At 38.5% G+C, this 15,200-nt stretch overlaps 1 protein-coding gene across 15 annotated transcripts in view; it reads right to left on the bottom strand.

The window, feature by feature from the left end:
* Nucleotides 1-15,200, bottom strand: part of dbn1 (drebrin 1) — a gene marked incomplete at its 5' end in the record, with an annotated part of 121,319 nt that overhangs the window by 35,111 nt on the left and 71,008 nt on the right. For all 15 annotated transcript variants that reach the window (XM_079835747.1, XM_079835749.1, XM_079835750.1 and 12 more), the window contains one exon: nucleotides 3,406-3,461. In XM_079835747.1, coding sequence (XP_079691873.1) covers nucleotides 3,406-3,461 — 56 coding nt within the window. The remainder of the gene's footprint in view (nucleotides 1-3,405; nucleotides 3,462-15,200) is intronic.

The following is a 15,200-nucleotide window of genomic DNA, read 5'->3' as shown; positions in this document are numbered from 1 at the left end:
ACCTGCAAAAAATAAGTAAATAAACAGAATAAAAATTATATTTTTTAATAATAAATACAAATAAAGTATTGTTTTACAGTAAAAATATCAAAATATCCTTAAAACAAGATAAACTTACTTAAGATATAAGACACACGATATCAAGTTTGTTTTTAGAGAATAAAATTAAGTATTTTTTCATTGGGATAAGAAAATACTTCTCTAAACACGATTCCCTAAACACGTGACAGTCTTAATGTCTTGCAGTTTTTGATTCTGAGATAATTTCTCTTGTTTTAAGTTTTATGTACGTATATACAATAGCAGTCAAAAGTTTGGAAACATTAAGGTTTATTCATGTTTTTTAAAAAGTACTCTCTGAATCTCACCAAGACTGCATTTATTTAATAAAAAATACAGTAAAAACAGTTAATGTCACAGGTGGTTGCAGCAAGGCAGATGAAGATGAGGATTTAAGTTCCAATACGATATTTAATAAAGGTAGACAAAATGAATAAACAGACAGGCAGTGCAACAAACACTAAATGTAACGTAGACCGAAAAGAGAATGAATGTGAGGGACTAACTTGAATAGCAAACACAAACGAGGATGATTAATAGAACACAGCTGACACAAATGAACTAATAATGAGGAGCGGGAAAACTGAACAAAGGAGCACATGAGGAGAATGAAGGTAGACTAAGGCCGTGTCCCAAATGGCATCCTAAACCCTCACGGTCTTCCTCTGAGTCCGCACTTTCACAACGTAATGCCGCTTTGACTGCCGGAAGGAAGTCTGCTGCGTAACCCACACCAGTGCGGGCTCGGCAAAAGTGCGCATCGAGGGCGCATATCGGCCTCAAAGGGGGCGCTCGCAAACACCCTTCTGAGACCTAAAATGACAAATGGGACACCCTGCGGTCTCGTGGACTTAACGGACATTGTTAGTCCACTAGACCGAAATTGCACATGAAGTGTGCCATTTGGGACAGGGCCAACAAGTCCATGATAAAGAAACTAACAGAACATTATGGTGACAGTAATACTGTAAAATATTATTTCAATTTAAATTAACAGGTTTCTGTTGTAATATATTTTAAAATAAAAAGAAATTCCTGTGATGGCAAAGCTGAATTTTCAGGATCATTACTCCAGTCTTCAGTGTCACATGATCCTTCAGAAATCATTCTAATATCCTGCTGACTTGGTGCTAAAGAAACATTTCTTATTATTATTAATGTTAAATACCATTGTGCTGCTTAATATTTTTGTGGTAACTGACTTTTTTTTCAGGATTCTTTGTTGAATAGAAAAGTCAGAAGAACAGCATTTATTATAAATATAACTTTTTGTAATATTTATTAATTTCATAAATGTCCTTACTGGCTTGATCAATTTAATGTGCCTTTGCTAAATTAAAGTATTAATTATTAATAACTTACCCCAAACATTTAAAACGCAGTGTATCATGATTTCAACAAAAAAAATTAAATAAAAAACAGCTAAAACGGTTTTAAACATTGATAACAATAAATATATATTAAAATGATTTTTAAAGGATCATGTGACACTGGAGACTGGAGTAATGATGCTGAAATCCATCACAACAGAAACCGGTTCGTTTAAATTGAAATAATATTTCACAGTATTACTGTTTTTTACTGTATTTTTGATCAAACAAATGCAGCCTTGGTGAGATTAAGATACTACTTTCAAAAACATAAAAAAAAAAAAAAAAAAAAATTTGACCGGGAGTATATATTAGTAGTAGTGGTTTTTTAAGCTTTTTATGAATAATATCTAAATATGTTTTTTAATTAAAAAAATTAACACAGTAATAAAAAACTATTAAAACAAACTAATTCTTAATAAAATACTATTCCGTAACATCGTAACATCCAAATGTTTCCTATTTAAGTGGCTTCCCATTTTGCTGATAACCATGACAGATCGTTAGTTACTGCTCATGAGAGGTATAAATGTGCCAATACACAGAAACAAATCTCTGGAGAGGGTTTGGACAGACATAAATACAGACATACACACACACCCACAGTCTGGTGGAAGTTCTTTCCTGCTCCGGAAAGAGAAAATTACACAAAGCAGCAGACACATAAGCCCACCGCTTACTGCCCACATTAAAAAAAAATTTAATTCCATGTGTATGATTTCAATGTGCAATTTTCCCCAACTTTGTGTACGCTAAACTGATCTAAGCAAAATACAAATCCTTGTCATTTAAACTGATCATTTTGAAATTGCACTTGAAATTTGAAATCTGATTGGCTGGGCTATATTATATTATAGTGTTATTCACTTCATAATGTTATGCCTGATCGTTGTATACCAATCAGGCATAACATTATGTCTCTTCATCATGGCACCTGTTAGTGGGTGGGATATATCATGGTTGATGTGTTAGAAGCATGAAAGATGGGCAAGCGTAAGGATTTGAGCGAGTTTGACAAGAGCCAAATTGTGATGGTTAGACGACCGGGTCAGAGCATCTCCAAAACTGCAGCTCTTGTGGGGTGTTCCCGGTCTGCAGTGGTCAGTATCTATCAAAAGTGGTCCAAGGAAGGAACAGTGGTGAACCGACGACAGGGTCATGGGCGGCCAAGGCTCATTGATGCATGTGGGGAGCGAAGGCTGGACCGTGTGGTCCGATTAAACAGGCGAGCTACTGTAGCTCATAAGTTTGCATGGATAGTTTGCATCATTCTCATATTGTCATATTTACAGGCATGTTTAGCATTGCTATGATATAATGTGGACAACTGGAGCAAAATGATGGTTTTAGATACAAATACTTTAGGAATAAGAAAGTCAAACTGTTCTCTGTAAATAAACATTGCGGGAAATCTCTTGCAAACAGAATTCCCACAACAAATCTAACGTCTGAATGGTGTCCTCTGTGCTAATCAACACGGCCCTAAATAATAACCTTCCACCAGTCACTGACTAAATGATTGTCATCAGAGTGAAATGACAGGTTTCCCTCCTCCAGCTCTGAGGGAAAATAGAGGTTGTGCAGTTTGATGCACAATAACAGTTTGAAAACGCAGTAATATTGAAACTGCTGAGTGACAGTTACTGACGCCAGTGTTTGGGATCTGTTCTGATCTTAGATGGCAGGATTACAGTCCATTGATTTTTATAAATATTTAGATAAGCAGCAAATCAATAAAGACGTTTGTCGGTGCACAACTCCAACAGTGTTAATATCACATTTAATGCGTTTGGCTTGTGTGTCACGATACAATCGCAAACGGTGCAGTCACCAGCATAATCATGGTACATCAACAATGCAAATGAACGCCATCAGTCACAGCCGACAGAGTTATTGCTTGTGCATGACTAGATTCTGGTTGGTTATTATTAGATCGTCTATATTTGTACAGGAAGTATGTTGAGACGTAGCCTACCTCCTGATGAAGACAGGATCAAATCATTACTGTCATCTTCATATGTGTATAAGGCCCTGGAGAACAGAGAAAGAGGAGAAAATTCAGTAAAGTGGCTATTCAGTCAAAGGATTCAGCAAGAACAACAATACATCAACACAATGCAAAAATAATAACAACAGTAAAAATCGACACTCAAAAACAATTATGAATGATGCTAAACTAAATATATTGGTTACACGTTATGTAACGCCCTTATGTATAATGCATTATAAAGGTCTTCATAATGTACGTTATAATCCATTATATCTTAAAAGGAGCATCCCGACTTTTTGGGACTTTAGCTTATTCACTATGTGTCCCCCAGTTAGATAAGTCCATACATACATTCTCATCTCTCTGTCTGACACACCCACCGCTAGCCTAGCTTAGCACAAAGACTGGAGGTAAATGGCTCCAGCTAGCCTACTGCTCAATAAGTGACAAAATAACGCCAACATTTTCCTATTTACATGTTTTGATGTGTATAGTTACATTGTGTACTAAGATCGACGGAAAATGAAAAATTGCAATTTTCTAGACTGATATGGCTAGGAACTATTCTCTCATTCCTGCGTAATAATCAAGGAACTTTGCTGTCGTACCATGGGTGTAGCAGGCGCTATGATATTACGCCCAGCACGCTCCCTTTGCAAGCAGGTTGTCACGTTGGTTATGTTGACGGAAGTTAGCCTATTTTCAGGCGCTGCGTAAGCGTAATATCATTGCGCCTGCTGCACCCATGGTACGGCAGCAAAGTCCTTTGATTATTACGGAGATGAGAATGGTATTTATGGACTTATCTAACTGTGGGGGATACGGTGAATAAGCTAAAGTCCCAAAAAGGCGGCATGTTCCTTTAATCCAAGTCAGTCCCATGCACACTCTCTTTATAAAACTCATCTCTTCAGGACAGACAGACTGGAATGCATTCTATCCAGAGGGCCAAAGCAGTGCACTCTGGGTCAAGGGTGCTGTTAGCTCAGAGGAGAAAATGGCATTAGCCTCTGTCATCTGAGAGCTCTGTGTGTAGGAGGATAAAATATGAAGCACAAGTACTTGTTATGCTTCTAATAAAAGTACAACTGCTGCTTTTTCATCCTGTCTCACGCTTACCTGCAAAAGGGATTCTAGCGATATTAATTAATTGCGTACGCTCAGATAAAATATTTCCCAGCATTTCTAACATGCCAAGGCTTTGATGTTTCATTCTTTTAATAATGGAGATAATCATTAACATACTGTAGCACACAGCTAATCTCATTCCCCATCACTGCAAAATAATGAGTGGGAGTTTGGTGCTAGTAAAGACAACAAAGAGAGGAACAGAAGTTCTACTGCCGTAAGCTACAGCATGAAGCATGGGAAATGGATGAAAATGGCGTGTCTTGCTGTTTAGATGAACTGATGTACAATGCGGTGAATATTTTGTCTCAAAGCCTAATAAAAACAGGAACTTTGTCGATTAGAAATTGTGGTTTCCTTGTGAAAAGAGAGTTCAAATAAATGTATTGAATGTGCCCAAAAGTATATTTAAAAAAAAAAAAAAACTGTACTTGCGAACGATATAATATTAATGATATAAAAGGCCACTTAATGCATTTTGCTAATCTTCAACTTCAGTAAAATGTGTAATTACAAATATATATTTAAATACATGGCATGCAAGTTTCAATAGAAATGACATTTTGTAGTATATTTTAGTTTGGCATAAATGCCTGTCAGTACATTCGGCGGTACACTTTCACCATATTTCAAAGACAATAGAGGTAATTATGAAATTACATATAAAGAAAAAAAAAACATTCTTAAGTTCAGTCATTTTAATTAAAGGGGTCATGAACTGCATTGTTTTATAATGTTTCCTGGGCTGCACTTAATATGATTTTGACATCAAAAATGGTCATAATTTAGAAATAAAAGGCATTTTTAGCCCTCTGATTTGAATGCTCTGTTTGAAGGGGCGTATCTGCTGTGAGACTTCAGTGTAAATGCCCATTGCTGAGATTGGCTAACATCTTTGCATAATGAAATAGCTAAATATTACATGTTTAACTTTGATTATGTTTGACCACTATGATTATAGCATTATATTTAGATCTATAGCATCATATTTAGACCGTGGCATGAAAGGTTACAGAGATGAGCATTGTAGCCATTCACAGACGCGTTGAGCGCATGAATGCAGTGATCTTGTCATTGCAACTCGATTTCTGCACACTAATGAATGCTTTCATCATAACTAACAATGCAAACACAATGTAAATAAGAGATTTGTTGATTATAAGGGGAGTTTTGGCGAGAGTCCAGAACTCAGTCACTGATAAACTCACGCTGTGTGATTGTCAGCTTAAAAAAAAAATTGCAACTGATTTACTAAAAATTCCACAGTGAAATGTACCGAATACAAATAAATAATGCTCAACTGAGACATTCACATTGTTGGCAATAAATAACCACATTATATAATAACCTAGCATTAGGATCCTTTGAAAGATAATGTTATTTTTACTCCAGTGATCCTGTATCGCTTTTCTCTCCTCGTCATCTCACTAACACACCAGTGGGTGGGGAACAAGTTGCAATGATGAAGTAGGCGTTGATTTTCGTTCACCTATATATTACATCATAGATAGGCACCTTCCACAACGAGTCGTTCTCTGGGCTTGGTTTCAATAAAAGTTCTGAAACTTACAGGATATTCTTATAGTATGATGACCTCTTATATGTCAAAAGTTCAATGAAAATTAGATATCTCAGTTCATGACCTATTTAACATACAATTAAGTGACCGAAAACATTACATTTACAGTAGTTCCCACTAAAACGTATTAAAAGTTTATTATTTACGCAAAAAGTACTCTAAAAGTATGCTAAAATGTACTTCTTTTTCACAAGAATACCAATGCCATTGTGATATGTTGTGTGAGACATGGGTGTTGCTTTTTGGTTGTTTTGAGTGGTTTTTAGTGCATTTCTATTTGTTTGCTAGGGTGTTGTGATTGGTTGCTAGGTGGACCGGTTGCTCTAATCAAACTAAATCTATGGAACTTTTCTGCCAGTTTTATAATCCGCTAGGCTAAAAACGTGTCCAAAGCACAAACAGGCTGATTTAAACAGTAAAGACATCCCTCACCCAACACTATCCTCCGGCCTCTATACTGACAGGCTTACAAAGAGACATATTATAATGCAAACAATCATATGCAAATGTTCTGGACTGCTGAAAGAGAAAAGGTTCAGCTGCAGCCAAGGGTAAAATTACTCTACAGCTCTTCTTAAATAAGAATTATGTTGTCACATGTTTATGTGGGTAAAACAAAATGAACAAATATTTAAACAGAGAAGCAAGCACGTGTGGTTGAAGGTCCACAAGGTTGATTTGGATGAGTTTGAAATATGTTGGTGGGGTCTAACTACCCTTATATAGATACAGAGGTTAGTGCACTCTCCGTATCTGAAGCGGATGTAACCCGATCCTTCCGGCGGGTGAACGTCCGTAAAGCTGCGGGTCCAGACGGGATTCCCGGCCGCGTCATCAGAGCGTGCGCGCGCCAACTGGCTGGAGTTTTCACGGACATTTTTAACCTGTCCCTCTCCCTGTCTGTGGTCCCCACATGCTTCAAAACGTCCACCATTGTTCCTGTACCTAAGCAGTCAAAAACACTCTGCTTAAACGACTGGCGTCCTGTTGCTCTGACCCCCATCATCAGCAAATGCTTTGAGAGACTAGTCAGAAACCACATCTGCTCTGTTCTCCCCCCCTCACTGGACCCACTGCAGTTTGCATACCGCAAAAACCGCTCCACTGATGATGCCATTTCATCAACAATTCACACTGCTCTCTCCCACCTGGAAAAGAGGAACACATATGTGAGAATGCTGTTTGTAGACTACAGCTCAGCATTCAACACCATTGTGCCCTCCATACTTGACATTAAACTCCGGGCTCTCGGCTTAAACAGCTTGTTATGCAGCTGGATCCTGGACTTCCTGTCAAACAGACGCCAGGTGGTCAGAATGGGCAGTAACATCTCCTCACCACTGACTCTCAACACTGGAGCCCCTCAGGGCTGTGTTCTCAGCCCACTCCTGTACTCTTTGTACACACATGACTGTGTGGCAACCCACAGCTCCAACACCATCATCAAGTTTGCTGACGATACGACGGTGGTAGGTCTCATCACTGACAATGATGAAACGGCCTACAGAGAGGAGGTGCACACTCTGACACGGTGGTGTCAGGAGCACAACCTCTCCCTCAACGTCAGCAAGACCAAGGAGCTGGTGGTCGACTTCAGGAGGAATGAGAGAGAACACCGCCCCATCACCATCGATGGAGCACCGGTGGAGAGAGTCAGCAGCTTCAAGTTCCTCGGTGTCCACATCACAGAGGAACTCTCATGGTCCGTCCACACCGAGGCCGTTGTGAAGAAGGCTCATCAGCGCCTTTTCTTCCTGCGACGGCTGAGGAGGTTTGGAATGAGCCGCCACATCCTCACACGGTTCTACACCTGCACCATAGAGAGCCTGCTGACTGGCTGCATCACCACCTGGTACGGCAACAGTACCGCCCGCAGCCGCAAAGCCCTGCAAAGGGTAGTGCGCACGGCCAGCTGCATCATCGGAGGTGAGCTTCCCTCCCTCCAGGACATTTACGCCAGGCGATGTGTGAAGAGAGCTCAGAGGATCATCAGAGACTCTAGCCACCCGAACCATGGGCTGCTCTCACTGCTGCCATCAGGCAGACGGTACCGCAGCATCAGATCACGCACCAGCCGACTCCAGAACAGCTTCTTCCCACAAACAATCAGACTCCTTAACTCTTGACCCATCAGGATCATAACACACACTGGACAGAATATCACTCAGCACAACCCACTGTAGATAAACACACATTATATACACATTTATTTATCATACAGCATCTATTGCACTTTGGATTTCAATTTTTCAATCTGTGAATAATATTTTATACTGTACATTGTATATTATTATTACTATTATAGCGTAATGTATATTGTTTAGTGTATGTTTAGTGTATATTGTTTAAAGTATATGTATATTGTAAGTATGTATATATTGTTTAAAGCTGTGAGAACTACACTCACATTGTGTAAATTATTTATTGTTTATTGTAGAGTTTACTGTGCTGTGAGTAATTGTGGGCGCATCAGTGTAATCTGATGCTGCTTTAAATGTTGTACATGTCATGTCATGACTACCATGTTGCTCGGAACTGCACCTAAGAATTTCACCTACTGTTGCACTTGTGCATATGTAGAGTGACAAATAAAGTGATTTGATTTGATTTGATTTGATTATCTGACTGCGTGTCATAATGAGAGGAATGTTGTGTGCAACAGCCATTTAATAATCAGTTCCCAAATCATTAATTAAACATAATCAGCTTTAGTAAATGACATCTACCAGAGATCACCGGCATAACAACAGCATCAGTTCTTCGCAGCGTAACGGTTTCTACCATTATTCATTTGCCGCATTCAATTTAACTTGTGCATCAGCATCATAACTCATAACGTTAAGGTTTGTTTGAAAGTAATGTAATATGTCATTTAATGCAATAAACATGTATTAAAAGTAGCAATGCATGCAATGTATTGATATCATATCGGTTATCGTCCGATATTACAGATTTGTAAGATCTGGCAATCTTATAACCTTGTTGTAATCTAAAGGGCTGCGTTCCACTCCACTTTTAGACACGCACTTGCAAACTTCCCTAAGCACTTACCCTCGGGGGAATCCCCGCCGCCATTTTGAAGTGCGTTCCACTTCGTTAAGTGGACGAGGGAAGTTAATATGGACAGACCCTCGCTCCCTCGATTTTGACCTTCATATGTACACATCAGGCAGCTTCATATACCACAATGCAACACGATTGTGATGTCACCACATATCGCGTTTAATTTACAAACAACTCTATGATATTTTAATTATTTAAAAAAACATTTGAAACAACCCAACCTAATGCTGCATTAAACAATTTTTTATAATAAATCAACTCCATAGTGGATTCCAAGTGATCAAGGGCTTAGGACATTCCAGTTGAGTCCATTGCAAAGGTTCCGCCAGTAGTGGGCACTCATGCAACGTAAGCAATGACGCACATCCGAGTGAACGAGACGGAGGGAAGTTAGCAAGTGCAAGGCATAATAAAAATGAACTGGAACGCAGTCAAGGTCTCTATAAAGCCCCTCCTTCTGGCCTCTGTCTTGGCTTGCTCAGTTGGGGACACTAAATTTCACTAAATTTTTCTTAATTTTTTCAACTAAATATCCAAATAAATCTAATTATTAAACTAAATTAACCATATAAACTAAATTACTGATCTAATTACTGATCTAAAGCCCACACTGTCACTGTATGATAATTGAAATGAACTGATGACATCACTGTTTTCTCCGGAATGGCTATACAGCTGAATAAAATTCTGTTGCATTATTTTGCTGTTTACACTGTAAAGCTGCTTTGAAACAATCTGCATTGTTAAAAGCGCTATATAAATAAAGTTGACTTGACTTGACTTGACTCCTTCTGAAAATCTCAATGTGCTCTGATTGATTGGCTGGACCAGTGTGTTCTGATTGGTCAACTGCTTCAAACGTGCTTCGGAAATGTCACGCCCCTTTCCGTAACCGGTAGTTACTTTTTTACTTTTTTACCCTTTCCAATTACCGTAACCGGTAAGGGCCGTGAAAAAAACAGCGTCTTTGGTGAAAACACATGGTGAAAACACACTGCTAACGCAACACAACAAGACCTCGCCCCTTTACTTTGCGTATATCTTGGGCGGGAATTATTAAAGTCCGATCTTATTTACTTTGTTAGTAATTTACTTTGCCTCTGGCTTGGCGTGCTCAGTTGGGGACACTACATTTTTCAAATAAACATCGAAATAAATCTAAATAATAAACTAAATTAACCATTTAAACTAAATTACTGATCGAATTATTGATCTAAAGCCCACACTGTCGCTGTGTGATGGTTGAGATGGGCTGATGACATCAGCGTTTTTTTCCGGAGTGGCTATGCGGCTGAATAAAATTATGCTGCATTATTTTCCTGTTTAACACTGTAAAGCTGCTTTGAAACAATCTACTTTGTGAAAAGCGCTATATAAATAAAGTTGACTTGACTTGACTTGACTTAGCACACATTACAGGTCTTAGGGTAAATAATTAATCCGTGCAAGTTAATACACAGAAAAAAAATTGTTTGCCGTGGTGATCTTTAATCAAAATCTGAAAAGTAACTTCCGGTCTGGAATGGCGTTCCCTTTCCGATGACGACTGTGTGACGGCTTGGGTTTGAATATCCTTAACCACTCCCCTCCAACCGTTAGTCTGCTATGAGCGTGAGATGGAGAGGAGGAGCGCTGAAGTAAAACCCTGCCCTCTATTCAATATTCCGTTTCATGGAAATACGTCACAGCACTGAAATAAAATCAGTTGCAACTTCCGGTTCACTGGGACTTTAAAATAATGAGGGAACGATTTAAATGTGATGTGTAACTTTACGAACATTTTTCATGCTCAAACAGCAACATTACACACTAGGGAAAGTTGAAAATGTAAAAAAGCATAGGTTCTCCTTAATGACAGCTATAAGAGCAAAAAATTGACTTTTAATTGTAGTGCATCTCTACTCAGCAGGCAACTCCTACACTTTCTGTAGGTAGTTTCCAGATAATTGCTAGAGGGTTGCTTGGAGGAGACCCTAAGCAGAAAGCACCACTAATAAAAGTAGTGTACTAATGATTTGAGTTTAACTCATAGGGTGAGTGAATATGGTTCTGCTGAAACTTCAGCTGGCCATTATTTGGATCCTTTAATGTTTATTTTAATCACAGGTGCCCTGGAATATGGAGGAGCCTGAAAAAGACACAATAATGTTGAAGGAGAATAACACTGGCCCCTAGTACAAGGTCATGCATTATGTGTATCCAGTACAGAAAGAGATGAGGGATTCCAATCCATCACATGTGATTACTTGGATCCTGCAATTATTATGTTGATTACAGGGGAGCTGAAAATAAGTCACGTGTTCTCTGGAAAATATATACCCTACAGCACCAAAATAGACCTACTTGACTACGCACTAATTGTTTTCCATCTGAGTGGTCCCACAATTAAACATCTAGGGCAGAATTCTAAAACCTCTCCCGAGTTCCTCTTTCATCACCTCTAACCGAACCATTTCCCCTCTACCAAATATCACCCTTCCCGTCAGGGGCCTCAGCCTGAGTCATTAGGTCCCTGGCTCATTCATAGTCTGTCTCACGATCCCCCCGGCTAACATAACGGTAAAACACACACACACACACACACACACACACACACACACACACACACACACACACACACACACACACACACACACACACACACACACACACACACACACACACACACACACACACACACACACACACACACACACACACACACACACACACACACACACACACACACACACACACACACACACACACACACACACACACACACACACACACACACACACACACACACACACACACACACACACACACACACACACACACACACACACACACACACACACACACACACACACACACACACACACACACACACACACACACAGCTGAATATGCAATGGTAAAGAGTACAAGATGGAGGACATATTAGTAAATAGGAAATACCGCAGAAACTATATCAGAGAAAATAATACAGGAAGGAGGTGCAGCGTTTGCTGTTGTGTGCTTCTATAAATATTCCATTTAAATCAGACTCGTTTTATTATTCATAACAGACTCTCATGACCTAGAAACGCGGCTCAGAGCGTCAACGAGCCCTGAGTGAAGCTGAGCGCGATTTACTCAAGCCCCAGAGTGGGGGCTCCTCTATTGTCTCGCAGGGTGGGAAACGTGAAAAAACTCTCTATAGCCATGCTAATTAAAGCGTTCCCTTTACGTCAATGAAACGTTGAGGCATTCTCGGCATACTGAAATCACTTAAGCATAAACACAACGTATTTACATCCAAAGAATGCAAAATATTTACAAATCTTTTGTATCATAAAGATATTTGTATAATTGCCCTTTTACCATTTTATAGATAAATTGTAGATCCTGTCACCCAACCACCAAACTTAAACATAACCGCTTTATAGAGAATATAAAAAGAATATATAAAATGTAAATGGACAAAAATGTGTAGGAAAATGTAATTTCTTTTAACAATATAGCATTAAAAAATGTGTAAAAACATAATTAATTAATTGTAAAAATGTATAAAGAGATACCAAAAGTAGTCCAAATGATGTATTGCAGTCGAAGGCGGTATATAATAGTTTTGTACACTGCAGAATTTAAAGGGGTGGTTGATTATGATTTCACTTTTTTTACTTTAATTAGTGTGTAATGTTTCTGTTTGAGCATAAACAACATCTGCAAAGGTACGATGCTCAACGTTCAAAGCAAAGGGAGATATTTACTTTTAAAGAAATCGCTTTAATAACTGTCACCGTCCAGCTGGCCGGACACCTGGCACTCTTTTTTTGATCGCCTTTTTTTTGTATCATATATTTTAGTAATTATCATAATTTAGGTATCATTAGAAAGCTTACGAACTCAAAATTCATCCTGTGAAAACCGTTTTGAAACTGGATGTTGCGTTACCATGGAAATGGTACTTTAAATTATTTTAGCAGGCTCCTCCCCTAGAGGGCGGTGTCATGTTTCATAATACAACATTTATTTTAACTACTTTATAATAAAAATCTTTTCTAATCTTGACAAAACACATATCGTCAGAAAGTCTTAAGGTTCCACATTAGGTGACCGTTTTGTGAAGGAAGTGACATTTGGACAGAAAATTGCAGGAAAATGCATTAAAAAAAACAATCAATGGAATTTAAATGACACCCGGTGGCTATTTTTGGTATTGCGCCTAAACAAAATCTCATGGGAACTTCAATTTTTGTGATATCAACTTCAAATTTAGAACACAACTTGGTTAGACATATGGCTTTGATTTTATAGTAATTTTAGATTAAAACAAAATTCTGTAAAATATATATTTTATATAAAATAAAAAATATTTAGTACATAACTTCCATAACTTTTTCATACTTTCATATTTTGAATTGCTTTCACTTCAGCAATAATCTACCGAGTGTCTGCTTTAAAACAAGACATATAGTCCAAAGCATTCTTGAATTACAGCCCTTTAAGTTTGGATAGTGCATTTTCATGTGCATTCTCAAAAAGGGGGGTGACAGTTAAGGGGTTAAAGACTACAACAAACGGTAGGGACTACAATGAGCTTATTCATGGTTTGGTGACATCACTAACCCTAGAATTAACATAAACCTGCCCCCGGGAAAATGTAACAAAGGGGATGAGGCCATGTTGGGCTGCTTTAGAGAAGAAGAGTTGTTGTAGTACAGCATATTTAGGAGTCTACGGAGCCCTCGACATGCTGGAAAAACTAGTAGGCTAAATCGTGTGCACGATTTATAAATCAAGGGAACAAATTAGTAAATCATGCGCATGATTTATAAATCGAGGAAACAAATTAGTAAATTGTTGTTTTTTTTGCATCTCATGTGTAGGAGTCTGCTCAAGCTGTCGCATCCGTCTTTTCACATTTATTGCAATACAGTATGGAACACAAATGTAATAGCATGTCATAAAAGCAAGATGACAACATAAGTTATAACCATAATTAAACTAAACTATACCTATACCTATACCTTCTATCTTCATGCAGCATATATTCTCTGGTTCTCAAGGCATCTGTTCCCACACGAGTGATTTATAGATTATCATGATAGAACATGCTAATCAATGACTTGAAGATAGTTAACATCAGCTACATAAATCCATCAGCTAACCATTCAGAAATGCCCTATTGCATTGATTGCATTGTCACTTCTTCTTGAGTCTCTCCATCATTGTCAGACTCCGGTTTGAACATAAAAGGCATAACAGTTTCTGACATTTTCAGTGCATGTCTGCGTGAGATAATCGGAGCTGCTAACATGAGCTCTTGAAGCTCCACCCTCTTCCTGAAAGGGGTCTGGGAGCAACAGATGATTTGAATTTATAGGCACACACACAAAAATGGCAGCCCCCATGCTATAAAGAATTAACTGTGGGGTATTTTGAGCTAAAACTTCACATACACGCTCTGGGGACATCAGAGACTTAGGGGCATTATAGGACCCCTTTAAGTTCTTAATCACTTAAAAATCTTAACTCTGCGAAGGCGCATATATCAAACACACATCACCCGAAACATAGCATGTTGCGATCTGTGACGAAGCAGACGAGAGCCTATGAGCGTTTGATATCACTGCCGTAAAACGTGTCGAAAAGCTTCTTGAGGCTGCGATTTTTAAATATACAATGAGTGCAGGATTCCTGCTGAGAATGGAGATGAAAATCGCTGAACAAAGGCTTGAATTTGGGTCTGTTCCTCGCCATCATTTGGATTCTGAAGATTTGGATTACAGCACACAAATAAAATTGATTACTTTTGTGAATTTATGTTGCATTTCTGTTGTATTTTATGATTCTATCGTCAGTCACAGCATTGGACTAAACTGAGAATACACCTTTTGTGCCCCACGACAAACAAAATAAAAAAATTACATAATAAATGGTTAAACGATGACAAAAATGCGATTCATTTTAAGGTTTTAAAGTGCAGTCTTGTTTAACATTATGTAATCCTTCAAGGCGAGTTTGCAGCAGAAGTCACACAGAA

Source organism: Gobio gobio (genome assembly GCF_949357685.1).
Source record: "Gobio gobio genome assembly, chromosome: 14".
Lineage (NCBI taxonomy): Eukaryota > Metazoa > Chordata > Actinopteri > Cypriniformes > Gobionidae > Gobio > Gobio gobio.
This window is presented reverse-complemented; position numbering and strand designations above follow the sequence as displayed.